At 43.8% G+C, this 26753-nt stretch overlaps 1 protein-coding gene across 3 annotated transcripts in view; it reads right to left on the bottom strand.

Moving 5' to 3' along the window:
• Nucleotides 1-4464: 4464 nt before the first annotated feature.
• Nucleotides 4465-26753, bottom strand: part of SLAIN1 (SLAIN motif family member 1) — a 79569-nt gene continuing 57280 nt past the window's right edge. For all 3 annotated transcript variants that reach the window (XM_026657692.1, XM_026657729.1, XM_026657763.1), the window contains 3 exons: nucleotides 13347-13502; nucleotides 10551-10833; nucleotides 4465-4540 (listed from right to left, as the gene is read on the bottom strand). In XM_026657692.1, the coding sequence (XP_026513477.1) occupies nucleotides 4465-4540; nucleotides 10551-10833; nucleotides 13347-13502 (515 nt within the window). The remainder of the gene's footprint in view (nucleotides 4541-10550; nucleotides 10834-13346; nucleotides 13503-26753) is intronic.

Here is a 26753-nt window from a genome sequence, read left to right as displayed (position 1 = left end):
TGGGTTCCCAGAGCTGGGTTTCAGAGCCTCGGCTCCAGCCCAAGCCTGAACATCTACACTGCTATTTTTTGTCCCACTGCGTGAGCCCTGCAAACCTAGTGCCATAACCTCGGTCTGATCCTCACTGCCGCAGGGGTCTTTTTTTCCTTTGTAGATTACCCAGAGTGAGAATGTGTACACATATTGTTAGTTCCATGGATTTTTTTTTTAATTAAGGTTTTGTGGGTATTTGCTTCAAGTTGGCTTTGTAGAGACACAAGCTCCTTTCAATCCTTAAACTGCTGGACGGGTTATCATCAGCAGGGATGGACCCCTCATATCCTCCACATCTTAAGGACATTTTACATTAAGACACCATTTTCCTCCATTCACTGCCCAACCAGCTTGCAATGGTCTATGCAGCCCAGCCTACTCCTGAGAAAAAGTGTCATTTTTACAGATCTACATCTGCTCCTACTCCCACTTGGGAGTATATTAAAATAGAACTACTCTCTAAGGGTGTGTCTACACTTGGAGCTCAAGATGTGATTCCAGCTTGAGGAGACTTACTCCTGCTAGCTCTCAGCATAGCCATGACAGAGTGAGTGGCAGGACAGGCTAGCGACTCTGAGTGCATGCCCAGAGTCTCGGATGGGCATGCAGTGGGGGAAGCTCACCTATCCTGCAACTGCAGTATTTTATTTTGAGCACTCTAGGTCGACAAGAACTAGTGTGAATACATCGACTCGAGCTGGGAATCGTACCCTCCCCTCCTCCAGTTTGAAGTGTAGACATAGCCTAAGATGCCAACTCCTCCAAACAGGCCTTAACTCTCATTTTATACTCTAATCCAGGTAGTGTGTAAACTAAGAAAGTTACTTATATGTAAAACCAAATAAACTGAAATCTAGTTGTTTTTTATTTACCTGTCAAGATCTAAGTTCACATTTTATGCTACTTGTATTTACAAATCTTAGAAAAATAAACCAATAGCAGATTTTGTTCTTTTCACCTATCCAATCTGACAGGATTCACACTCACCACCCTCCCTAGCCCAGCTCCTTCTTCCAAGCCTGGAAGAACAATGAGGCCTGGCAGCCTGCCACAAAGGCCAGTTGACTCAGGCTTTTTCAGACCAAAGGAGAGTGAACATCTCCAGCCACTGGCTTTGTTCCTCCTTTGGGCTACTCTGTCAAAGGCTGCTGTAGCACACAGGGAGAGACCAATCTCTCAGGTAGCCAAGAGACACATTTAGGGCTTGATAGGTCAAACCCAATACCTTGAATTGCGCCCAGAAGCAATTGCAAGTCTGGTTATATCACGGAACACAAGTGTGGTCCAGGTGAGGTTAACAGAGAGCTTAGTATGTAAAAATATTTTCAAGTTCACTTTTAACTTTAATTCTGCACTAATTAATTCAGTACAGCTTTAACTGCTTAAGTTTTGAGGGAGCTGCAGTAAGTCCCATTGGCTGTGGCACTAAGGGGCCCTCCTTTCTTACCAAGAATTTCCCACTAATACGGATATATTTCCTGCCCTGCGATTAAATATAACAAAGATAATTTTTTTTTAAAAAGGAGAGTGTGCACTACCCTAAATTACCTAATTGTACATGGAGGCAAGTGGGGAGGTGATATCTGTTATTGGACCAATGTCCATCAGTGAAAGAGACAAGCTTTAGAGCTTCACAGAGCTCTTCTTCAGGTCTGGGAAAGGTAACCAGACTGTGACAGCTAAATAGAAGGTGGGACAGATTGTTAAGCAGAAGGGGTTAACACATGTTGCAAGAAACCACTTGAAATGAAATGGGCAATTAACACATATACCACATAATTGTACATACACATCTATTCATATTAAAAATGTAACATTCATCAATATTTACCATACAAAGATGCCAAACTATTTTCCTTTCCCTGGAACAGGCAATAACTGGTAAATGTTGACTTTTTAAGATAGCAAGCACTATACGGTCAAGCTGTTACCATTCAGCATTGCCTGGGGGAGATTCTGACTCAGGCAAAATTAAGAGCGACAGAGGTGGTTTTGTGTTGCAGATCTCATGCATTTAGCTTCCAGGGGGTTGCTATGGTGAAGTATCTATCACACTTGTGCACTCTTCAATACCTGGTTAGTCATTACTAGTTTCACTGGAGATGCCAGCTACAGGGAGAGAACAGTAATGCTGGCTTCTGTGGACTGGAACAGGGTGCAGATTAGAACAGATCCAATTCTTTGTAACCTGGATTTCTTGGTGAGTATTATTTGGCAGTATCAGAGTTAGTCCTTCAATGTCTTTTCTGACTAGGAGGCAATAGTTTTATAAGGTTAGAGAACACTTACATGAGCAAGGGATGCATTGTTAAACTGCGGGTGTTAAATAAACCTTGAGCAGTTCAAGAAAGAATTGAAAAACAGTGCCCTATTCCATTTTCTCTAAGAGTTAATAAGTTTCATAATAGTGGTGATGCTTGTTTCTCCAGTTCTCTACATATATGCTAATGTGATTTTTTTAAAATCCAAATGATAAACAGCTGGGTAATTTGATTTGATATATATAACAGCACTGGCAAAAAGGCATAAAGTTTAAACCAAGAGTCTGGGGAATACACAAGGTTTACCTAATAAAAGTAAAGTATTTTCAGAGTGCATACTGTCCCCTTGTGTACAACAGAAGTATTACCATTTATAAGGCAATTTCTACTACACATTTAAAAAAAAAAAAAAACAGATATTTTATTTGTCATCCAATACTTTGAAATAAACTCACTAATGTCTTACAAAATGATTTCCACATATTCAGTTTTCCAAAACATGTACCTTTGGAGCCCAAATTTTCCATTCACGATCTTATCTTCTGTAGGATGACTTTAAAAAAATTGAGTGAAACTCAATGAGTGAATGAGTAAAAATTCTACGCTCCTCCATTTGGGATTTGTAATAGTTAAAATTCATTTTGCACCTCTGAGCTATTGTATTTGGCTGTATGAAGACATGACGCCATCAGTTTTATATATTCACTTCACATTTGGTATATTTTACTCATAAGTATAAATTTCTACCTTTTAAAAGCAAATTAAGGAAGCCAGATATTCTGATGCACATTTCTGAGACAAGTTCCATAGTAGCAGAATCACACTACATAGGGCTCTGACTCTTATTAGGACAACTATAATAGTGTACTTGCAGACCTTGCTTTGGTTCAAGAGATTTTATATTTTCCAAAAGTAATTTTAAGGCAATAAGAAATTTGTATGTCTTCTAAGCAACATTTGGCTACAAGAGATTCAATTTTTATTGTCCTTGGAGATTTGCATATTCTTGCAAAAAATTCAATGAGTTCTAAAGGCTGAATAATAAAATCTTCAGTAGCTAAGTGTTGTAATAAAAAGTTATGCCATGGATAGGGGAAAAAAACCAGATACAAACACAATGTTTGCATTGCACACTAAAGCACAGCATGATATTGCTGAAATAGATTCTTTATTTCTGAAACATTCCAAAACAGCAGTATACACAGTTTTAATCAAATATTCAATCATATGCCATTATAAGAAAGCATTGATTAGTGCAATTGGATTTTGTAAAAGGTCTATCAAAAAGATTTATTTGCATTAAAACTCATTCATTTCCCATAAGCAACCATTATTAAAACATTACAATTTTATTTTTTGTAATAAAGTATTGAAAAACGAACTGTAGTTTAGTGACCATTGCACCTTTTAAGTGAAATGTGGTTTATGCTGCCATTATAAATACAAAACACTATGATAATAAATTAACATGTGAACAAATGGATGAAAGACAAAATTATGTTGACCCAGCTGTATGGCAGTTTCCAGTGAATGTTACTCTTTTGTGCTTTGGAACATAAAAATTACTGCTTTCATATTGCTCATAGTTTGTTTTTGAAGGATATGTTCCTAGTGCTAAAAAATAGTACATTACCACAAAAACATTATTTATGGCACACACAAAAATTAAATCCTCTCTCTGTGGTTCAAGCAAGTGTGAAAGAAATTAAGTCAAAAAATAAAATTCTTGGAAACACTAAAAAAAAATTCCAAGCTTATATCATAGGCCCCAAAGTTGCAACAAAATGCATATCATCTTTACAGAGTACACTGAATAAATTATCCTACTATATGGCAAAGCTGTTTGAAATAGTGGCATTTCTTAACTCTCTCAAAGGAAGTACGTCCGATATTTTGCACATATATAAAAATTTCTTAAGTTCTAAATGACAGTACCGCAACTGTTAGTTTGATAACACTGCAGTTTTCCAGGCAAATGACTAAGTGCAATATTTAGTCTTTAATAATGTTCATTTTTTTAAAAAATGACAGGGTATAACGGATATTCTTACATATTAAAACTCAATGAAAATAGTGTTGTGGGACCTTCCCTTCCTGTAACATAGTTACCCAGCCAGCTGGGTAGTAGAAACCACATTATTTCTTTTCCATTGTTCAGGGGCATCCGACATCAATAGCAGCCGTCTCTCCAATTTCCATCTCGTAGAGTACTAAGAGAAGAAAGAGGCTTTGGAGGCTGAAGAAAACTGTTTTAAAAAAATAAGCCACATTTCAGGTAAGAGAACAGTAAGACATGCATCAGTCACATATGTAATGAAGCTGGCCTTGTAGGTGTTCCCATATACACATGCATGTACACTCTTCCATGGCATATTTCCAGCTCTATGCTAATATATTATAAAATGGCATAACTAAGACTTGGGGTGAAATCCTGACCATACTGAAGTCAATGAGAGTTTTGCTATTGACTTCAATGAGACCAGGATTTCAATTCTAAACTGTAGGAGGTGGTTCTGACCTGATGCAGGAACAATGTGGCCTTACACAAAATGTCAAACTACCAATCCTTCTTTTCCTCCCTACCCCCACCAACTCCTCTCTTCACTCCAATGTTTTGCCCTGCTCATCCCATTCTTCCCCACACAAAGAAAAAAAGCTCACTTCTTGCTTTTCCGCTCTCCCGACTGTTCTCCCCCCAGCCCATAAAAACTATTTCCTTCTCACATAATACCAGTAATAAAAGTCCTGCAAAGGAGGCCCTCTGTGATACCTGTGACATCTCACCTCTTTCAATAGGTTCACACAGGGGGGACAGGCGAGGGATTTAGTAACAATTCTGTTGATGATGCACAAGATCAAACAGAACCTCCCTCCCTCTCCCTTAACTATTTTGGCTCTGCAAGATTAATGGGATTAAAAAGCAGTGCAAATGCGTTTGTCACTAAAACAGTAGCTACGTCCCATACAAACAGGCTGCAGAAAATAATTTCAGTTTAAAAGGGGAGGGGCATTCCCCCACATGAACTGTTGCACCCAACATGCATTTGAAAAAAACAAATCTGTGCGTTCTAAAAATAGCACCTGTTTTTTTCCTGCCAATGGCAGCATAAGTATTGTCCTGGGGAGAGAAAGCCTTCCTGAAATTGACCTATTCCAAGTTTTAAAAACATATTATCAGAAAACAAAAGCTGGGAAACATTAGCACCATAATATAACAGCCACCTTAATTTTTATTATAAATTCCTTAGCAATTAACTATTTCCCAAACCTCCAAACACTACTGAGGATAGCTGTTTCAAATGACATTTAAAGAAAACCTGCCTGGGACAATTAGTTTGACACAGTATCCAACTCTGCTCCATCTGCTTCTTTAACAATTTCAGGAGGGCTACATACATTTTATACCCACCATATTTTGATTACATCACTTTGCTGAAATTAAATGGAGGGGCTGGGGTCAGGCTGGAAATGCTAGTGGATATGGTGATATGAAATCTGCCAAGAGAGCCACAAGCAGCCATCAACAGGCACTAGGTGGAGCCATAGCCAGCTCCAGTTCCCTGCTACCGCTTCTTGTAAAGCCAGTTTTCATCATCTCAGGTCCTGGCTCTCTCCCTTCCCTGCTCCCCCTCTAGCCACAACTACTGCTGATTCTGCTGGCTCCTCTCCCGTCAGGAATCCTGGGCTGGAGGAGGGGGCAGCCTGCTGCAAGGAAGATGGAACCAGCAAGTAAACAGCAGCCACCAGTGCTGATTCTTGCATTTCTCTGAAGACAGTGGCTCTAGTGGTTACAAGTAGATTGAAACAGCAGCAGGAGCTCTCCCTATACTGTTACTAGGAGGTGGAACAGGACTTCCATCAGTTTCCTTTTCTTTGGCCTGGTCTACACTAACACCCCAATTCGATCTAAGGTACGCAACTTCAGCTACGTGAATAACGTAGCTGAAGTCGACATACCTTAGTTCGAACTTACCACGGTTCAGACGCGGTCCACACGCGGCAGGCAGGCTCCCCCGTCGACTCCGCGGTACTCCTCTCGCCGAGCTGGAGTACCGCAGTCGACGGCGAGCACTTCCGGGATCGATTTATCGCGTCCAGACCAGACGCGATAAATCGAACCCGGAAGTTCGATTTCCAGCCGTCAAACTAACGGGTAAGTATAGACCAGCCCTTTCATAACCCGTTTGGCTCCCCTCACACACTCTTCTCCCTCTCAGTGTCCAACCCCCTAGGATTCCATGCTCCCTCCTCATTCCCACGCTAGAGCTTTAGGGCACCAGGCAGAAGATATGTCCCTTACACACAAGCAATGTCACCTGTGACTCTTCCTGGCAGTTTAAGCATTTCCAGCACCATAATTCCCAGCCCAGTTGCAATAAGGCAGCAAAGAGGGTATGGAATTTAGAGTGAATTATGTGAACTATTCTTTTTTAATTAAGCATTGGGGTTAGGGAGAAGAAAGAGAAATAATTTATTTGGTGGGACTCAACCTTTAACTACCGACGTGTACAGTTTAGCAACACCACATTACTTAACCTATCAGCACTATTAGAAAGGATGCAGAACTATTAAATGGCACTTTGTGTAATGAAACTAATCACTTAATCAGAATTCTCTCAAAGGAAAAATTACTGCCATAACTAACAGCCTGCTAGCAGCTCTCAAAGCATTTGCATTTTTTGTAAGCAGAAAAGAGCTGCTTTCATTTTCTCAAAAATGATGATTGTTTAGATAAAACGTACTCGCTGTGAGAGGGAAAGCAAGCTAGCCTGCATCTTCTCCAAGAGGGGCTGAAAGGGAGAGCAGTTCAGCCAATTGCTCACTCCCCCAAAAGAGATGCCAGCAGGAGGGAGCTAGAAGGCTACCAGGCCAGCCCTTTGGGGCCCAATAAAGGGAAGATTCAGGGTACATGGGGCAGGTTATCTGCTTAGCAGGGATGGGTAGGGAAGCTTGCTGGGTTTGGCGAGTTTCATCTGGTTCACTTTTATGGTTCAGATGAACCAGGGGAGTGCAGACAACTGAACCCACCAGAAAGATCTGGTGAAATTTGGGCAAACCTAACCCAGTTGGTTTCACACAATTCTACCCCAGTGGAGTCTCTCTAAAGGTTACTATTAAAATCAATAAAATGTGGAGTGATGCTGGCAGACCAGGTGCCAGTTCATACGAAGGCCCCTGGGCCTCACTGACAAATGCATAGCTGCAAACCAGTCTGGCTCATCTGTGTTAGCATTGTTAAAATAGATGTTAAGTTTATAAGAATGTGTTTAGACTTGATGAAATGCTTGTAGGATGCTGCATGTATTGATCTCGTTTATAACATCTGTACCCCAGGCCATAAAAGTTATACTGAGTGTTTGCACTGTAAACCTCTGTAACTGTGTAATTCACCAAATAGGAAAGAAGCATTAATTAATGTAAAGTGCAGGTCCTGCACACAACAAGGCCCACTGAAACCAAATGAGCCATTGTGAAACATCAAAGGACAAAGACTTTGTTGATTGCCTCCTCCCCCTGCCCCGCCCATGAAGACAACAGGGGCACAAACACTTCTCCCATCAGTTTAAATTCAGGGGGAAGGGCATACAAATTTGTGACTAGAAGAAACTGCATTACTCTGCTGTTTGGAATTTGGAGAGGGCAATATTTCTTAGCATAAGCAAGGGATCCCAAAGCTGCTTGGATTGGGTTAGCTCTAGAGGACATAGAAAGCTTGCATATTGCAGTAGTTTCTATTACTTTTGGAACCTAAGATTAACTCATTTGTGTGAGTATGTTTACATGCTTTAACCTTGTAAATAACTCATTTTTTTTCTTAGTTAATAAATCTTTAGTTGGTTTATTATCGGATTGGCTACAAGCGTTGTCTCTGGTGTGAGGTCTAAGGTCTAAGTTCCTTGGGACTGAGAGTAACCTGAATATTGTTGTGATTTTGGGGTGTAAGGGACCATCTAACACAAAGGCAAGTTTGTCTGGGTGGCAAGATAGACCGGAGCACCCATGGGGACTGTCAGTGACTCCATGGTTAGGCTGCTATAGTGCTTGAAGTATTCACACTTGTTACTTGGTTGGTGAAATCTAAAGTATAGAACTCACAACTAATTTGGGCTTTATGTCCTCCTTCTGGACCGTCTGGCCTGAGGTAGGCACTCACACTTGTGAGCTATTCCAGAAAGCTTCACATGTGGCTTGTCTTACTTTTCTCTATAATAAGTTGTTTGAATATTTCTCAAGAGACATGGAAGGAAAGTATGACTAACTGTTCTAGAAAGGAGACCGAGACCTTGTGACAGGTTGTACTTGCCCCACACTGGGGACAAAAGGGTTAATACAGCACCTCTTGGTGGCAGAAGCCACACCCCCTCATCCCTGATGGGCATGCTCCAACTCCTGCTGCAGTATAAAAGGGAGCAGCCTAGCTCAGTCTGTGCTGACCACTGAGGAGGAAGGATGCATCTCGCCAGCTTCAGCTGAGGAGCAGCCGGGATCCCGGACCGCGAGAGCAGGAGAGGCCAAGGCCCAGACAAGCGCTCAGGTATCTGCAACGCCCCAGGGAGATTGCAGTCACTATCTGACGAGCCTGGCGACTCCAAAGACACCCTGACTTCAACTGTAGAAGTCACGATAAGAATTAGCCCAGGGAGGGACCAGCCAGTGTCCCTGCAGCAGTCTGTGTGTTATGTGCAAATTCCCCACCGACTTAGTGGCAAACCCACTTGCCATTACCAGGGCCCTGGGCTGGGACCTAGTGGACCTGGGTCCTGCTACCCTGGCTGCCCCCTTTGGGGGGCAGCCCACCAGACCTCCTCCTATTGACTCTGGCCATGAGGCCGCACTTCCCTGCAGCCAGGGATAGTCCTATTGACTACAGCCACTGGGCCACATAACCCTGAGGCTGAGGGTAGCCATATTGACTTAACCGTGGGGCTACCATGCCCTTGCCCCTCGCCCTCTCCCCCCCCCAAGGTGACAGGGTATACTTGCCCTGTGACAGACCTCTACAGTAAACAGTTCCTATTCCAGAAGAGAGAGAGAAAGAGAGAGCTCCATCAGGGAACAACAAAAATAAATGGTTACATTGGAAATCTAAGGGTACACACTTCACGAAAGAGGAAACTGTCAGTTGTTTTTCGAAGTCCACTTTGTATCAACACACTGGGCCAAACTGTTTTAATTTACACACGTGTAAAACCAGAGTAACTCCACTGAAGCAAAACTGTGAAGCAAAAGTGTTTTTCTGGATCTAGCCAATACCTAGTTGAGATTCGGGCCTGGATCAGTTAGGTGGGCAAAGCTCAACCCAGACAAGACCAAGGTGATATACAGTGGGTTGTAGGAAGCAGCTGGAAGAGATGGCAAAAATATTTTTGAGGGAATCCATCTCCCATCAGTCATAAGAGTTCATAACTAAAGGTTTATTTTAGACCCCCAGCTGCTGTTATAGATCATCACATCACAGACTTTATCACCTCAAGCTTGCTCTACATGGGCTATACCTTTAAACCATTTGGAAACTAAAGTTGGTGCAGAATGTAGCAGCTCACTTGCTATACAGAACATTTCTCTGGGAACAGATGACATTAGGGCTCTGGATCTGCACTAGTTGCTTATTGGACTCCAGATGGAATTTAAAAGGTATTGGTCATGATGTACACAATCCTACATGGTGTGGGAGCTGCCTACCTGACACACTGCCTCTCTCACTGGGCCATTCTGCCACAGCTGCAGTCAGAGGTGCCACCCTCTTGTTTTAAAAAGGAGGGGGCTCTCAGCAAGCCATTCTCTGTGGGGACTCTGGGACATTTGAATTTGCTCACACCATTTATTCAAAATAACTGGAACTGGATTACCTTTGGGGCACATTGCACAAACTATTATTTGATAGGGTTTGGGGAGAAGGTTGAGATTGTTCTTGGAGAGGGGAGGTAAAATGGGAGTTGTTTTAATTTACTGTTGGCTCACTGAATTACATTGTTATCCGTATGTGATTATTTAACATTGCTGGGTAGTTATCATTAATCGTTAAGGTTCACTGGGGTTTATGAATGGGCAGTTTTCATTGCTTAGAGAGAAAGACATGTATAGAGAGGACAGAATTCAGCCCAGCATCAATAGCCTGTCAAAGTGTTTCTGTTCAAAAGCCTGAATTCAGATTTCTTTAAAAAAGAAAAAAAGAAAAGAGTTCTCAAAGCCAAGGCTATCTATGTGTAAAGGAGGTGCATTTAACTCTTTTCATTAATAAGAACATTCTCTTACCTTCGAACTGGCTGTGCAATTTTACTCCTGGGTATACTACTCCCACTTAGGGCCAATGATGGTCTTGGAAGAGCACTGCGTCCTACAGTCCCAGGATTTGCAGTCTTGTTTGGCATGGGGATTCCACTGTTAGAATATAATTGTAAGGTGCTGGATAAGGGAATACTACTGCTGCCTTGTACAGTTGGGCTTACATATGCTGTGGCTTTGAGAGGCTGTCTGACAGACACAGGGAAATGTCCCACACTATGAACTCTGTGCTGAAGTTGTCCTGGAGATGGAACTGTAAAAGGATGGTAACAATAGTATACAATGTCAGCACACAACACATAGTACCACGTATTAGCACTTATTTCTAAATAAGTCTGTACAGTGCTGAATACACTTGTCATTAGAGGAGGTGACCTTTCGTTTCAATCAAACCAGCTGTAAAACAGGTTAAATATTTAGATACAATACAAATACATACTGCATCTGTTAGTCCAATTTAAGTAAACATTTTAAAACACCACTACCAAACAAAAATAAGATCATCAGACAAAAATCCCACTCCTACTTCACTCCTCTTTTGCTCTGCAATGATTCAATATTTATTCTATCAGAGGGGTAGCTGTGTTAGTCTGGATCTGTAAAAAGCAACAAAGAGTCCTGTGGCACTTTATAGACTAACAGATGTATTGGAGCATAAGCTTTCGTGGGTGAATACCCACTTTGTCAGACGCATGTATTCACCCATGAAAGCTTATGCTCCAAATACATCTGTTAGTCTATAAGGTGCCACAGGACTCTTTGTTAATATTTATTCTAGGTAACTAGAAGCCAAATCCCTTTAACATGACAGACTTGCTGAAATTATAATTTATTCTTTTTCCCAGATCACTAAAAAGTCAGTTGTTATAAACCACATGCTACTTTTTCCGTAATAAGACAATTATTTTGGCATTACAAAAAAGGTCGTACAGATATACGCTTTATGTATAAAAACAGACAAAAGTTATAAAAAGCCTCCTGAATATAACAGTCCATTCCACATACACTGTTACACAAACTATCATTTCAAATGAGTGCTGGAACATCCAAAAGCTTTAGAGCAGGGGTAGGCAACATATGGCATGGGTGCCAAAGGCGGCACGCGAGCTGATTTTCAGTGGCACTCATACTGCCCGGGTCCTGGCCACCAGTCTTGGGGGGCTCTGCATTTTAATTTAATTTTAAATGAAACTTCTTAAACATTTTAAAAGCCTTATTTACTTTACATACAACAATAGTTTAGTTATATATTATAGACTTATAGAAAGAGATCTTCTAAAAACGTTAAAATGTATTACTGGCACGTGAAACCTTAAATTAGAGTGAATAAATGAAGACTCAGCACACCACTTCTGAAAGGTTGCCGACCCCTGCTTTAGAGAGAGATTCTCTACACAACTCTGCCCTCTGGTGTGCATCAACGGCATACATTTTATGATCCACAAGACAGAAACTAAACACCCGAAGGACCTCATGTATTTAAAGCATCTAAGGCAGTGGTTCTCAACCGGGGGTACGCGTACCCTTGGGGGTATGCAGAGGTCTTCTAGGGGGTACATCAACTCATCTAGGTATTTGCCTAGTTTTACAACAGACTACATAAAAAGCACTAGCGAAGTCAGTACAAACTATAATTGCATACAATGACATTTATGCTGCTCTATATATTATACACTGAAAAATAAGTACAATATTTATATTCCAATTGATTTATTTTATAATTATATGGTAAAAATAAGAAAAAGCTATTTGTCAGTAACGGAGTGCTGTGACACTTTTTTTATATTTTTATGTCTGATTTTGTAAGCAAGAAGTTTTTAAGTGGGGTGAAACTTGGAGTATGCAAGACAAATCAGATTCCTGAAAGTAGTACAGTAGTCTGGAAAGGTGGACCGTGGAGAGCCACTGATCTAAGGTATGTCTATACTTCATCTGGGTACAAGCCTCCCAGCCTGGGTCCACAAACATATGCTAATAGGGCTCCTGCTAGGGCACTAAACATTATTTTCTAACGGACAAACTACCCTAAATTCTCAATTACTGAGGGACAATCTTCACTCATTGGGATATCCACTTGCCACAACCAACACTCTGGCCTGGTCTACACTTACCCCCCAATTCGAACTAAGGTACGCAACTTCAGCTACGTGAATAACGTAGCTGAAGTCGACATACCTTAGTTCGAACTTACCGCGGTTCAGACGCGGTCCACACGCGGCAGGCAGGCTCCCCCGTCGACTCCGCGGTACTCCTCTCGTTGAGCTGGAGTACCACAGTCGACGGCGATCACTTCCTGGTTCGATTTATCGCGTCCAGACCAGATGCGATAAATCGAACCCGGAACTTCGATCCCCAGCCGCCGAACTAGCGTGGTAGTGTAGACCTGGCCTCTGTATAACTTTTCATGAGCGAAGTACCTGAATACTTGGATGCTTATATCTAAACTATATTGTTAAATTTATTCACCTAAATTTGGGTTATGGCTGATTATGTATTATATGCATCTTATTACTTTTAAAACAAACTTTGTATTTTTGGATAATCTAAGCACTATATCCAGATGTACATACACTCTCTTCTTAACCTGTGTACTATATAATTTTTTAACATTAGCTTTAATAAAATTTTTATATCTGCAGCTCATGGTCTGAAGCCTGAGGATGTAACATCAAAGCACCACCTACACAGCTTTGGGTAAAATATTCCACAATTACACAAAGCAGTGAGTTTCAGCACAACGACGAGCAGTAAAAGATGTATACTTACTACAAGACTGTATTCTTGAAATCCCATTACCGGCTCCATGTAAACTGGAATCAAAGCTTTGACTGTTTCTCACACAGACTGGCGAGCTAGCATTGTTATTAATGGTAGGAGTACTTGGCATCCGAGCTAGGTTAGGCATGCTTCTTCTGAGTTTATCTGAAGCAAAAGCAAACCATTTCCATAGTCATGTCAAGATTTCCATCACAAACATCTGACTGACTTCTGAAGACAGTTAAATTAGCAAAATTATTTCAATAGTAAATGTTGTCTCCATGGGAGAAGATAAAAATTAAATATTGTTTGTTTACTGCTTGAACCCTTCTGACTAATATATTAACATAGCAAACCATTCACATATCATTCCAAATCAGCTTAAAGAGACTCATGGATAAAGAATTTCAGGATTTACAGTCAAGCCCATAACACAGTCACAGTGAATTGAGTTAGTTTGTCATAATTCAGTCTCCACTGATCACTTCACTTAAATACAGATCCAATTTAGCTCAAGCATGAGCACTACTAATCCTTGAAGCTGCTAACTGGAGACAAACAGTGACAATGGAGTTCTGTCTAACCACTTTATTAATAGTTACTAACAGTAACTGTAATATTATTGCCTTTATAACTACAGTACACAGAACTATAACAGGTGCTATAGTATCAACTATTAATTTACCAATTATAACAACTTCAAAAACAGGGCCCTGGGTGGAGTCACATCAAACCCCGTGCTTTCAAAGGCCCAATTTGTTTAATGTGTCTCTTGGCCCCACTGCTATCTACTGGCCCCTGGCTGTCCTTTCCCACCTTGAAAGGATAAGTTGAGGACACCACTGAAAAACATTTCCCCACCAAAATAGGCTACTCAGGTTATCAAAGTTGTTCTGAGGTCTCCACACATCTTACTTCACACAGAAAAGCAATGTTTGTCTAGGCAATAGCTTAGCATTAACTATCACTATGAATTCAGTAATCTTACTGAAGTATAATGCTATCATTTTTTATCATTTAGAAAGCAAAACTTAAATAAGAGGCCGGATAGGAAAGAATTTAATGCAATTGAAGGTGCTGTTTGAGAGCCCTGAAAATTGAAAACTACTATTTAGCCATATTAAAGGCATGGTAAAGTTTTTCCACAATCCCTTGCAAGTGGATCTCAATCCTGACCTAGAAGAACTACCTCAAAGCGTATGTTTTCACTGCAGAGTTAATCCAGCTGATCACCTGTCTGGAAGCTGGCCACCCCAGTTTGCTATAGGTCAGTGGCTAACCAGGCTGGCATTGGCAAGGTAACTGTCAGTGCTTATGGTGATGGATGTTTTCAAGACAATTATTGCTCTGATTCATCCACGGGTGGTGAAGATGGTTAACGGTCCCAAAATAATAGCAGGGCTTATGCATATGGGCTTACCAAACCGTTCTAGGGCCATCGATGGCACACATGTGCCCATAGTCCATCCCCTACCCCCAAATGGTACACATGAATATGTAAACCTGAAATGATACTAGTTGCTCATTATGCGGGCCTTGGTCAACAACAGAGGGCGGTCCATGGACACCAACATGGAATGCATCGGCAGGATGCATACCACCATGATACGCCAGAGATCTGGCATTTTCAAACAGGACCTTTATTCCCACCCATTAAAATGGATATCACCATGGATCAATCTGTGCCCAATAATATGGATAAGTCTGTGCCCACTGTTATTCTAGGAGACCCAGCCTATCCTCTGCTGTACAGGCTTATTAAGCCCTACCCAGATGTGAGAGCACTTGGCAGAGGAAGGTTTAACTTACAGACTGAGAGGTTGCAGGATGGTGGTGGAATGTGCATTTAGCTGACTGAAGGCAAGATGGTGCTGCTTACAAAACCATTTGGATGCCAGTGGGTATTATGCTATTCATGTTACTGGGGCGTGCTATGCACTGCACAATATATGTGAGGATACAGCGAGGCATGGTTTGATACCCGACTGGTTCACAGGCACAGTACAGGCAGCCAGAAAGTGCATCTCTGGTAAGTGGGGCTGGGTCCAGAACAATGGAAATAAGATATGCCTTGTATGCCCAGAGCTTGGGTTTGGAGGGGGAAATGAGGAAAGGGGAAATGTGAGGACAAAATCAGTGTGCTCTATCAATTTACTTGTGAGAGCATCAACTTTATGTACTACTGTGAAAGTTACTGGTGACCCCCCTTAACAGCTAGCAGCCGTTATGTCAGCCAGCGGCCATTAGGGGGAAGCAGACACCTCAAGTACACAGTAGCCTGAACTTTTCAACTGTCTTCCCTTTCAAGGTCTTAAGGTAGTTGGAGCTGGTCCCAAGCCGGTTTTCACTGACCAGATAGCAAAAGCACGGGTCTGACAACCACCAATCAAGCGTTAACACGGCAAGGGCCTTTGTCTGAATGTGTATAAAGGACCAGTAAAATGTGTGTAAGACAGAGTTTTTGTACCAAGGTGCAAAGCTCTCCTTTCTTCTGCAGAATAAAGCAACTCTTCCTTATCCCTGCCTGGCTGTTATTGGCTCTCAGCTAGGTGGACCCAATATTTCGGTGACACTACTGATCTGAGATTTCTTTATTGTTTCCCAAGTACTCACATACTGAGGGACTGAACAGCAAAACAGTTTATTAAAAGTCAACAACACAGGCAGTTCAGCTGCCACAAACCAAAGAAAGTGAAATAAGAAAGTGCAAACAAACCCAAAGTGCAATAAATACAAAACAAATAAAAATAAAGCCAAGAACTGCAACATTCCATGTAACGGAATTCCATATCGTCAGTGTACTTGTTCTTTGTCCCCTGTGGATACCAAGGATGCAGTGCTTTGGGTACATCTCATAGACTCATAGACTTTAAGGTCAGAAGGGACCATTATGGTCATCTAGTCTGACCTCCCGCATGATGCAGGCCACATAAGCTGACCCACCCACTTTCCCTTAACTCAGCTGTTGAAGTCTCCAGATCGTGATTTAAAGACTTCAAGTCGCAGAGAATCCTCCAGCTTGCGACCCCTGCCCCATGCTGCGGAGGAAGGCGAAAAACCTCCAGGACCTCTGCCAATCTACCCTGGAGGAAAATTCCTTCCCGACCCCAAATATGGCGATCAGTAGAACCCCGAGCATACAGGCAAGATTCTCCAGCCGGATCCTCATTTTACCAGCGATGGCACGTTATTGCCTAATTGACCAAAATCACGTTATCCCCTCAAACCATTCCCTCCATAAACTTATCTAGCCTAATCTTGAAGCCAGACAGGTCTTTTGCCCCCACCGTTTCCCTCGGAAGGCTGTTCCAAAATTTCACCCCTCTGATGGTTAGAAACCTTCGTCTAATTTCAAGCCTAAACTTCCCCACGGCCAGTTTATATCCATTTGTTCTCGAGTCCACATTAGTACTGAGCCTTGTTCACTTCCATTCATGGACTGCATTAACTGGCTCATTCCCCAGAATTGTCCAGTGGTTGTACCATATGATAGTGAGGAGGGAGGCCATTACAGCAGGCTGGACTTGGACCAGGGCAAGGTCTGAGCTGGTATGTTCTGCTGCCTGCAGGCCATCACACCCAGCAGCCAATCAAACAATTTCCTCTATTGCTGGTGGTCCTACTCCCTTATCACTCAGTCATGTTCAATGAAATCCACTGCCATCTTTTGCTCCATCTCCAACATGGCCTGTGCTGCAGCCTCGTTCTGCTGGCCTCACTCCAGCATTTCCCTTTACACTTGCAAGAGCTGGTCCATCCGGCTGGAAAAATCCTGCTGCATCACCTTCAGCCGGTCATCCCCGGTCCATTTTCTTATCCCACAGAGGTTCTGACCATCAGTGACCTCCTAGGCACATTCTTGGTGAGTTGCCAGACTGGGTTCTGATCTCCAGTCTTCCAGTACCCGCTCTTGAAGGATTTGATTTTCTCCCTGCACTGAGGTCCTGTCTGTTGAATTCCCTACTTTACCAGCTTCTTGGAGATGGCCTCATAGAAGTGTATGTTTCAGGTACAGCTCACCAAATTATAGCTTTTACTGACCTCATAGCACAAGCCCACCACAACCTTGTTGTCAGCCTCTGGCCAGATGGCAGTACACTGGGAGTCTGATTTCCTGAATGCCATCCCTTGTTCAAGTGCTGTGAGAGTGCAGTAAAAAATGTGCCAGCACAGCAAGTGGTATATAATGTGGATTTCAATGTCAAATGGGGTATACAAGCTGGTATCTGACTTCCAGTGCAGAAGAAGGGAGTAGATACATGGCACAATACTACAACTCTGGGATAACTGTTGGAAGGCATTGGAGAACCAGCAACACCCAAGTTGATTACCCTGAATCCACACTGCAAAGAAGGCAGTTTACCAGCCTGAGTGTAAGCAGCACTCAGACTATAGCCCCAAACAGTCCAGCTAGCCTGGGCTGACAGAGCACTACCAAACTCAGGTCAGAGGTATTGTGTGTGGATGGAAACCGTGTTAGGAACAACACCCAAATAAGAGCCTGGGTTAACTCTGCAGGGAAGACATAACCTAAGTTTTTACACTCACTCAATCCATCAGTATTTATCTCAAATAGATTTACTAATGTGGTGTAAAGATGAGTTGAAAATTAGTTCCTCTTATTTATCTGCCAAGACCTGTGTTCAGATTTCCTCACTGCACTAGGCACAGTTATGACATTCTTAATATCTCAGTGTATGGTTTATGGGTCTGTGGTGTCATCAACTGATACAAGAGAGAGACAAAAAGTACAAGGTTCTCAACTCAGATCCTAGTAGTTAGAAAGAATTCTTTCAATTAACCTTTAAGAAGCATTTATTTGTCTTTTTTTTTTTAATATCTACACTTGCGTTCTGTTAATTTTTTTTAAATACCTCATTTTATTTAGAAGTATCATTGAATTACAGGCTGAAAACTGCCTCCACTGTTAGGTAAGAATAGTTGCACACACAAAAGAATCTTCCATTACCCCTTGTGATGGTTCTCGGGGTGCCCGTGACTGTGAGTCACACTGTTACACCCCTGCCTCCAGCAAGATAGAGATTTGCTTGTGCTTAACTGGGTATCAGCTTCCTGACATCTCCAGCCTGTCAGCCACCCAAACAATCTCCTCTGGGCTATGCCAGTCCTTACTTTGCCTTGCAGTTAACAACAGGTGTACTCCAGGCCCCAAGTTCCTTCAGAGTATTCCCCTGTAGTGTCCAGACCCTTCTCCACGAACAGAAATAACAGCTCTGCTGTCCCCAAGGGAACAGTGCACACACATTCAACTCAGGATCGGCTCCTTGTTAACACCACAGCACCAAGTTTGATAATAAAGATCATGATTTGAGAGACGAAGAGTAAGGATAATGGAAACAGCAGGTTACTAGAGCGTTCTAGAGACTAAATTTAACAGGCTAACCTGCAATCTAAATAAGTTTGGCTCATCCCAAATGACCTTTGCAGTGTTTTCAAGAATGTAGCTACAGGGCCTCTATTACTTCCTAGGTGCAGGATAACAGGGTGCTTTCCTTATTCCGTTGTTATAGTCCAGTAAGCCTTTGAAGTGCACCCCCAGACAAGGCTCTTTCCCCCCAGCTGTTCTTCTCTTCCTGTTAAATCTCATAATCCTTCATCTGCATTTGGCTCAGACTGGAGATTGTGAAGGAGACAATACCCAATTTGCATTTCAACAGACAGATGGATGAACACCTCTGGTCAGGCAAGAAACCAGTTTTTCACCTCTGCTGGTGACTAACACCTTGATTCAAACTATAAGAACATATTTCCAGTATATGTATGTATATATATACACACACACACACTTTTTACACAGTATCTGTACATGCATTTCACAATAATCCTTGCTTTCATTTAAGATCTTACATGGTACTCTGATGGATCAGAATGTACATACTAGGATCAAAATATTCTTGTAACCCTCTCTACCAGTTGGCATTGACAGGTTCTTATGGTCACATCCTTCCATGCCCTCTCCCCATGAACCACCATTCTTAACAGCATTTTAGAGGCAACTGGGATACATTTCCTTTTCTTTTCTTTCATGGAGTCTAGAACAATCTATAAAGTCTACACTCTCTTTATACTGAACTGATGTCTGGAGGGAGACCAAATGTATGCAATATGCTGTTGAGTGTATGCAGCCAGGGGTCATAATTCAAAGAAAAATAAATAATTTCAAATAAGTCAAGGCTGCTGCCATGCCCTCACCAAATTTTTTATGAGAACATTAAAGCTGCTCCTGATTTATTTTTTCAAAGAGGAAAATACAGCTTTTAAAGGAACCTGGAATATGTGTGGCATGCTTATGAAGGTGGCAACTAAGCGAGGGTTTAGAAGCATCTAAAAAACTGAGGGGAAATACATATTAAAAAATAACCAAAATGCGCTAGCTCAGGGGTGGGCAAATTACGGCCCGTGGGCCAGATCCGGCCCCTCAGGGGTTTGGATCCGGCCCGCGGGATTGCCCCCTGTGGCGCCGCACTGCTCTCAGAAGCAGCCCTCGGGCGGGGGAGCAGAGGGCTCCACGTGCGTTGCCCTTGCCACACCTCCAGGTACCTCCCCCGAAGCTCCCATTGGCCAGGGTTCCCCATTCCCGGCCAATGGGAGCTGCGGGGGGGCAGTGCCTGGAGGCGCAGCAAGGGCAGCGCACGCAGAACCCTCTTCCCCCTCTCCCCCAGGGGCCGCAGCGTTCCCCCAGGGGCTGGAGCTCGAACCTCTCCTGCACCCGCCCCCCAACTCCCTGCCCTAACCCCCCTGCCTGCACCTCGCACCCCTCCTGCACCTCAACTCCCTGCCCTGAGTCCCTTTGTACACCCTGCACCCAAACCCCCTGCCCTGAGCTCCCTGCCGCACCCTGCACCTGAACCCCCTGCCTTGAGCCCCCTCCTGCAGTCCACACCCCTGCCCTGAGCCCCCTCCTACACTCCACACCCTTCCTGCACCCCAACCCCCTTCCCTGAGTCCCCTCATACACCCCGCACCTCTCCTCTGCCCCAATCCCTTGCCCTGAGCCCCTTCCTGCACACTGCACCCCCTCTCACACCCTGCACTCCCTCCTGCACCCCAACCCCCAGCCCCGGCCCTGCATACAATTTCCCCACCCAGATGTGGCCCTCAGCCCAAAAAGTTTGCCAAGCCCTGCGCTAGCTGCTATTGAATGAAGGATGCACTTTATTACTATTTTCTCTTATCTTTCTATAACAAATTATTTCCTGGGTTGGAATTTTTTTTCAAAAGGGAAAATTATTATTATTAGTATTTTTAATATCCAGGTATTATGATGATGATCATCTTAAAAATTCTTCTAAAATAAATGAATGCATTTCAAATGTTTGATTGTAAGTTTATCTAAAACTTTGGTCTAGAAACTGGGCCAGAATCTCAGATCAATCTCCTGCACTTCCTGGGTTCTGCCTGCCTGGTGACACCATGGAAATAAATCTTTTTCGCAGTACTGAAATGCTGTCATTTCCAGTTTCAGAAGAAAACAAGATGTAATGAAGGGCATGAAAATTAAAACACTCCAAAAAGAATACACCAGCCCAACAACACACATGTGCACACACATACACCAAACTAAGGAGAGATTGAGACCACCTTTGTGTCACAACAAAGTGATTTCTGCGTATTGGACCAGTTTATTCCTTTAAAAGCATGATGATTCAAGTGCTTATTGCAGTACATAAGATCAACCAATTTAAAAACATTCTTGTCATTAATGAGTACGTTAGCAACTCTTATTCACAGTTTTCATTGCTCAGTTTAAAAAGGCTTCATGAAATGCAGATTTAGAGCAAATACACAGATTAAATGGCTGTTCACTTGCAAATCAAGGGGATTACACACAAATTCTGTCTACCACCTGCCTTACATGTGAAAAGCTTTGTTACATATAAGACACGCAGTGAGGCCTGGTCTACACTACGAGTTTAGGTCGAATTTAGCAACGTTAAATCGAATTAACCCTGCATCCGTCCACACAATGAAGCCATTTACTTTGACATAAAGGGCTCTTAAAATCGATTTCTGTACTCCTCCCCGACGAGGGGAGTAGCGCTGAAATCGACATTGCCGGTTCGAATTAGGGTTAGTGTGGACGCAATTCGACGGTATTGGCCTCCGGGAGCTATCCCACAGTGCACCATTGTGACCGCTCTGGACAGCAATCTGAACTCGGATGCACTGGCCAGATAGACAGGAAAAGCCCCGGGAACTTTTGAATTTCATTTCCTGTTTGCCCAGCGTGGAGAGCACAGGTGACTACGCAGAGCTCATCAGCACAGGTAATCATGCAGTCCGAGAATCGAAAAAGAGCTCCAGCATGGACCGTATGGGAGGTACTGTATCTGATCGCTGTATGGGGAGACGATTCCGTGCTAGCAGAACTACGTTCCAAAAGACGAAATGCCAAAACATTTGAAAAAAATCTCCAAGGGCATGATGGAGAAAGGCCACAATAGGGACTCATATCAGTGCCGCGTGAAAGTTAAGGAGCTCAGACAAGCGTACCAGAAAACCAAAGAAGCAAACAGAAGGTCCGGGGCAGAGCCGCAGACATGCCGCTTCTACGCTGAGCTGCATGCAATTCTAGGGGGGGCCGCCACCACTACCCCACCCCTGACCGTGGATTCCGATGAGGGGTTACTCTCAGCCATGCCTGAGGATTTTGCGGACAGGGAAGAGGAGGAGGAGGAGGACGACGAGCTTGCGGAGAGCACACAGCACACCGTTTCCCCCAACAGCCAGGATCTTTTTCTCAGCCTGACTGAAGTAGCCTCCCAACCCTCCCAAGGCGGTATCCCAGACCATGAAGCCATAGAAGGGACCTCTGGTGAGTGTACCTTTGTAAATATAAAACATGGTTTAAAAGCACGCGTTTTTTAATGATTAATTTGCCCTGAGGACTTGGGATGCATTCACGGCCAGTACAGCTACTGGAAAAGTCTGTTAACGTGTCTGGGGATGGAGCGGAAATCTTCCAGGGACATCTCCATGAAGCTCTCCTGGAGGTACTCCAAAAGCCTTTGCAGAAGGTTTCTGGGCAGGGCAGCCTTATTCCGTCCTCCGTGGTAGGACACTTTACCACGCCATGCTAGTAGCAAGTAATCTGGTATCATTGCATGACAAAGCCTGGCAGCGTATGGGCCCGGTGTTTGCTGGCATTCAAGCAACATCCATTCTTTATCTCGCTGTGTTATCCTCAGGAGAGTGATATCGTTAATGGTAACCTGGTTGAAATATGGGAATTTAATTAAGGGGACAGAGGTGGCTGTTCCTACTGGGCTGTTTGCCTGTGGCTGAAAAGAAATCCTTCCCTGCAGTTAGCCAAGTGGTGGTGGTGGGGGGGGTGGGCATTGGCACTGAGCTTTTCACATTTGGCTAGCAGGAATCTTCCCTGATACCAGCCACGCGGTGGGGGGAGGGGTAAAGCAATCATCCCAGATAATTGGATGTGGGGGGGTTAGTTTGGCTTCTGCTGCTGCTGCAGCACGATAACACGAAAACCGCAGCACTCAACAGGCTTTGCTTGGTATGGGAAAGGAGGGCGCTGCTTTTATGAAAGTTGCAGAAGCCGAAAGACAATGGCTTACCATGGCAGCATGCAAGCCGAATTCTGTTGCCCAGCCCTGCATCTGTGATCTCTAACACCAAAGCCGCAGGCACTCAATATTAAGATGCAAAATACGACCTTGTACCGAAATCACATGTGCTATGTAATGTGAATAGTGTTGTTCACCGTGAAAGAGTACAAGCATTGTCCTGTAAAATGTATCTTTTTTAATACTTGTCTCCCTTTTTTCCCTCCCGCAGCTGCAAATTTTTCAAGCCTCCCTCCTCGTCCCGAAGGCTATCTCAGATAAGGCGGCGAAAAAAAAACACATGCGAGACGAAATGTTCTCTGAGATCATGCAGTCGACCCGCAATGAAAGAGCTCATCTCAATGAGTGGAAGGACACGGTATCAAAGTACAGGAAAGCTGCCAATGAACGTGAAGACAGGAGGGACGCTTGAGATGAGAGGTGGCGGCAGGAAGATCAGAGGTGGCGGCAGGAAGATCAGAGGAGACAGGATGCAACAATGGGGCTGCTGTGTGATCAAACAGACATGCTCCGGCGTCTGGTGGAGCTTCAGGAATGGCAGCAGGATCACAGAGTGCCGCTGCAGCCCCTGTATAACCACACTCCCCCCTCCCCAAGTTCCATAGCCTCCTCACCCAGACACCCAGGAACGTGGGGGGGAGGCTCCGTGCACCCTGCCACTCCACCCCAGTGGACAGCCCAAGCAAAAGGCTGTCATTATTTTGAAATTTTGAAGTGGTCTTTTCCTTCCCTCCTCCCAAACCCCACCCGGGCTACCTTGTCAGTTCTCTCCCTCTTTTTATAATCAATTAATAAAGAATACATGATTTTTAAACGATAGTGACTTTATTTCCTTTTAAAGCAAGCTGTGATGGAAGCGGGGAGGGTGGGTTGCTTACAGGGAATGAGTCAATCAAGAGGGCGGGTTTTCATCAAGGAGAAACAAACAGAACTTTCACACCGTAGCCTGGCCAGTCATTAAACTGGTTTTCAAAGCTTCTCTGATGCGCAGCGCTTCCCGGTGTGCTCTTCTAATCACCCTGGTGTCTGGCTGCACGTAATCAGCAGCCAGGCGATTTGCCTGAACCTCTCACCCCGCCATAAAGGTCTCCCCCTTACTCTCACAGAGATTGTGGAGCACACAGCAAGCAGCAAATAACAATGGGAATATTGGTTTGGCTGAGGTCTGAGTGAGTCAGTAACGTGCGCCAGCGACCCTTTAAATGTCCAAATGCACATTCTACCACCATTCTGCACTTGCTCAGCCTGTAGTTGAACAGGTCCTGACTACTGTCCAGGCTGCCTGTGTATGGCTTCATGAACCATGGCATTAAGGGGTAGGCTGGGTCCCCAAGGATAACTATAGGCATGTCAACATCCCCAACGGTTATTTTCTGGTCTGGGAAGTAAATCCCTTGCTACAGCCGTTTAAACAGACTAGTGTTCCTGAAGACGCGAGCATCATGAACCCTTCCCGGCCATCCCACGATGATGTTGGTGAAACGTCCCTTGTGATCTACCAGTGCTTGCAGCACCATTGAAAAGTACCCCTTGCGGTTTATGTACTGGCTGCCCTGGTGCTCCAGTGCCAAGATAGGGATATGGGTTCCATCTATCGTTCTACCACAGTTAGGGAATCCCATTGCAGCAAAGCCATCTACTATGACTTGCACATTTCCCAGAGTCACTACCTTTGGTAGCAGCAGCTCAGTGATTGCTTTGGCTACCTGCATCACAGCAGCCCCCACAGTAGATTTGCCCACTCCAAATTGATTCCCGACTGACCGGTAGCTGTCTGGTATTGCAAGCTTCCACAGGGCTATCACCACTCGCTTCTCAACTGTGAAGGCTGCTCTCATCTTGGTATTCTGGTGCTTCAGGGCAGGGGAAAGCAAGTCACAAAATTCCATGAAAGTGCCCTTACGCATGTGAAAGTTTTGCAGCCACTGGGAATTGTCCCACACCTGCAACACTATGTGGTCCCACCAGTCTGTGCTTGTTTCCCGGACCCAGAATCGGCGTTCCATGGCTAGAACCTGCCCCAGTAACACCATGATCTCCAAAGCGCCGGGGCCCGCGGTTTGAGAGAATTCTGTGTCCATGTCCTCATCACTCTCGTTGCCGTGCTGCCGTCGCCGCCTCCTCCTCGCCTGGTTTTTCAGGTTCTGGTTCAGCATAAACTGCACAATAATGCGCGAGGTGTTTACAATGTTCATGACTGCTGTCTTGAGCTGAGCGGGCTCCATGCTTGCTGTGGTATGGCGTCTGCACAGTTCACCCAGGAAAAAAGGTGCGAAACGGTTGTCTGCCATTGCTTTCACGGAGGGAGGGAGGGTGGAAGGGAGAGGGGGCCTTACGACATGTACCCAGAACCACCCGCAACAATGTTTTTTGCCCCATCAGGCATTGGGATCTCAACCCAGAATTCCAATGGGCAGGGGAGACTGTGGGAACTATGGGATAACTACCCACAGTGCAACACTCCAGAAGTCGACGCTAGCCTCGGTACATGGATGCACACTGCTGAAGTAATGTGCTTAGTGTGGCCGCATGCACTCGACTTTATACAATCTGTTTCCAAAAATCGAATTCTGTAAAATCGGAGTAATCACGTAGTGTAGACATACCCTAAGTATCTGCTTAGCAGCAATGATTGCAGTAATTAAAATAGACACTGAGGAGTAGTCCTTTACTCCTCCATGTCTCCCAATTCCTAGGCCTTTAAATGATACATTAGCAGATCAAAATGTATTAATTATAAAGAGGAAGGGGGCAGTTTCACTGAAAAACAAAAATGTCTCAAGAAAGTTACATTAAACTTAACTGATTTGAAAGAAACTAGTTTGGTTTCATGATACACATTTCTACCTGGGAATGTTTTGTCACAAAGGGAAGCATTTCCCCCCCAAAATTATGCGGGTTTGCTCTGAAAGTTTGTTCCAGAAGTCACAACAGATCCTCTAGCTCCCCAGCTGTCTGAACCTCCCCTCCCCCACATTGGATCAGATATACCAAGGCCACACTTGAGGATGGGTTCTCACATAAAGCAGAATTCTAATTCAATTTTCCAGAAGTACAATCCTTTCACAGAGTCAAAGATTTATGTTTCCACACAGAGCATCCTCATGTTTGTGCAAGTAAAGAGGGCAGCAGGCAGTGAAGGCGGAGGTTCCTGTGTTTCTTTTTGTGCTGTTGGCAAAAATTCCAACACTAATTCATTGATTTTTGCAAAAGTAAAGATCTAAAGTCAGACCAGATATTTCAGTCTGGATACTATATTCTTTTTCAAAAAATCTGATCTTCAGGTAGGGCAGCATCATCTCTGCTTGTCATCACCATCAGTCTCCTCTAGCAAATGCTAAAGATCACAATCATGCTGAAGACCCAGCCAACTCCTGGTGAAACACTGGATTGGAGGCTAAATGCCATCAGTCACCCCAGAGTTCTCTTGCTGAATGTCAAATTGAATATAATGCTGTTGGTTGATTTACTGCCTTCCTTATGTAGCAGGCTAGGACTTCTAAGCCACAATAGCATGTACACGCCCAAACGGAAAGTGCCAAATTACAGGTAATTCTCGAGAAATGCAGTCTTAAAGCAGTTCCACGTTCTGTGGGCAGCACTGCAGTGTTCCTTTGCTAGTCATCTCAGCTGCTAGTCATGTAAACTAGTAGCCAATCTACTGACTTCATGTGCAAGAGCACCAACCGATCTGCTTTGGCCAAGGGGAGGGAAGGCAACTTTGCTGACCTGCCGCAACATGGCACACTGCTTATTTGGTTTTGATAAATTATGTGCAGCACTGGATCTGCCACATTCCCAAGTGACATGT

This window comes from Terrapene carolina, unplaced genomic scaffold (genome assembly GCF_002925995.2).
Source record: "Terrapene carolina triunguis isolate 2854851 unplaced genomic scaffold, T_m_triunguis-2.0 Scaffold21, whole genome shotgun sequence".
In the NCBI taxonomy this organism is placed as follows: Eukaryota; Metazoa; Chordata; order Testudines; family Emydidae; genus Terrapene; species Terrapene triunguis.
This window is presented reverse-complemented; position numbering and strand designations above follow the sequence as displayed.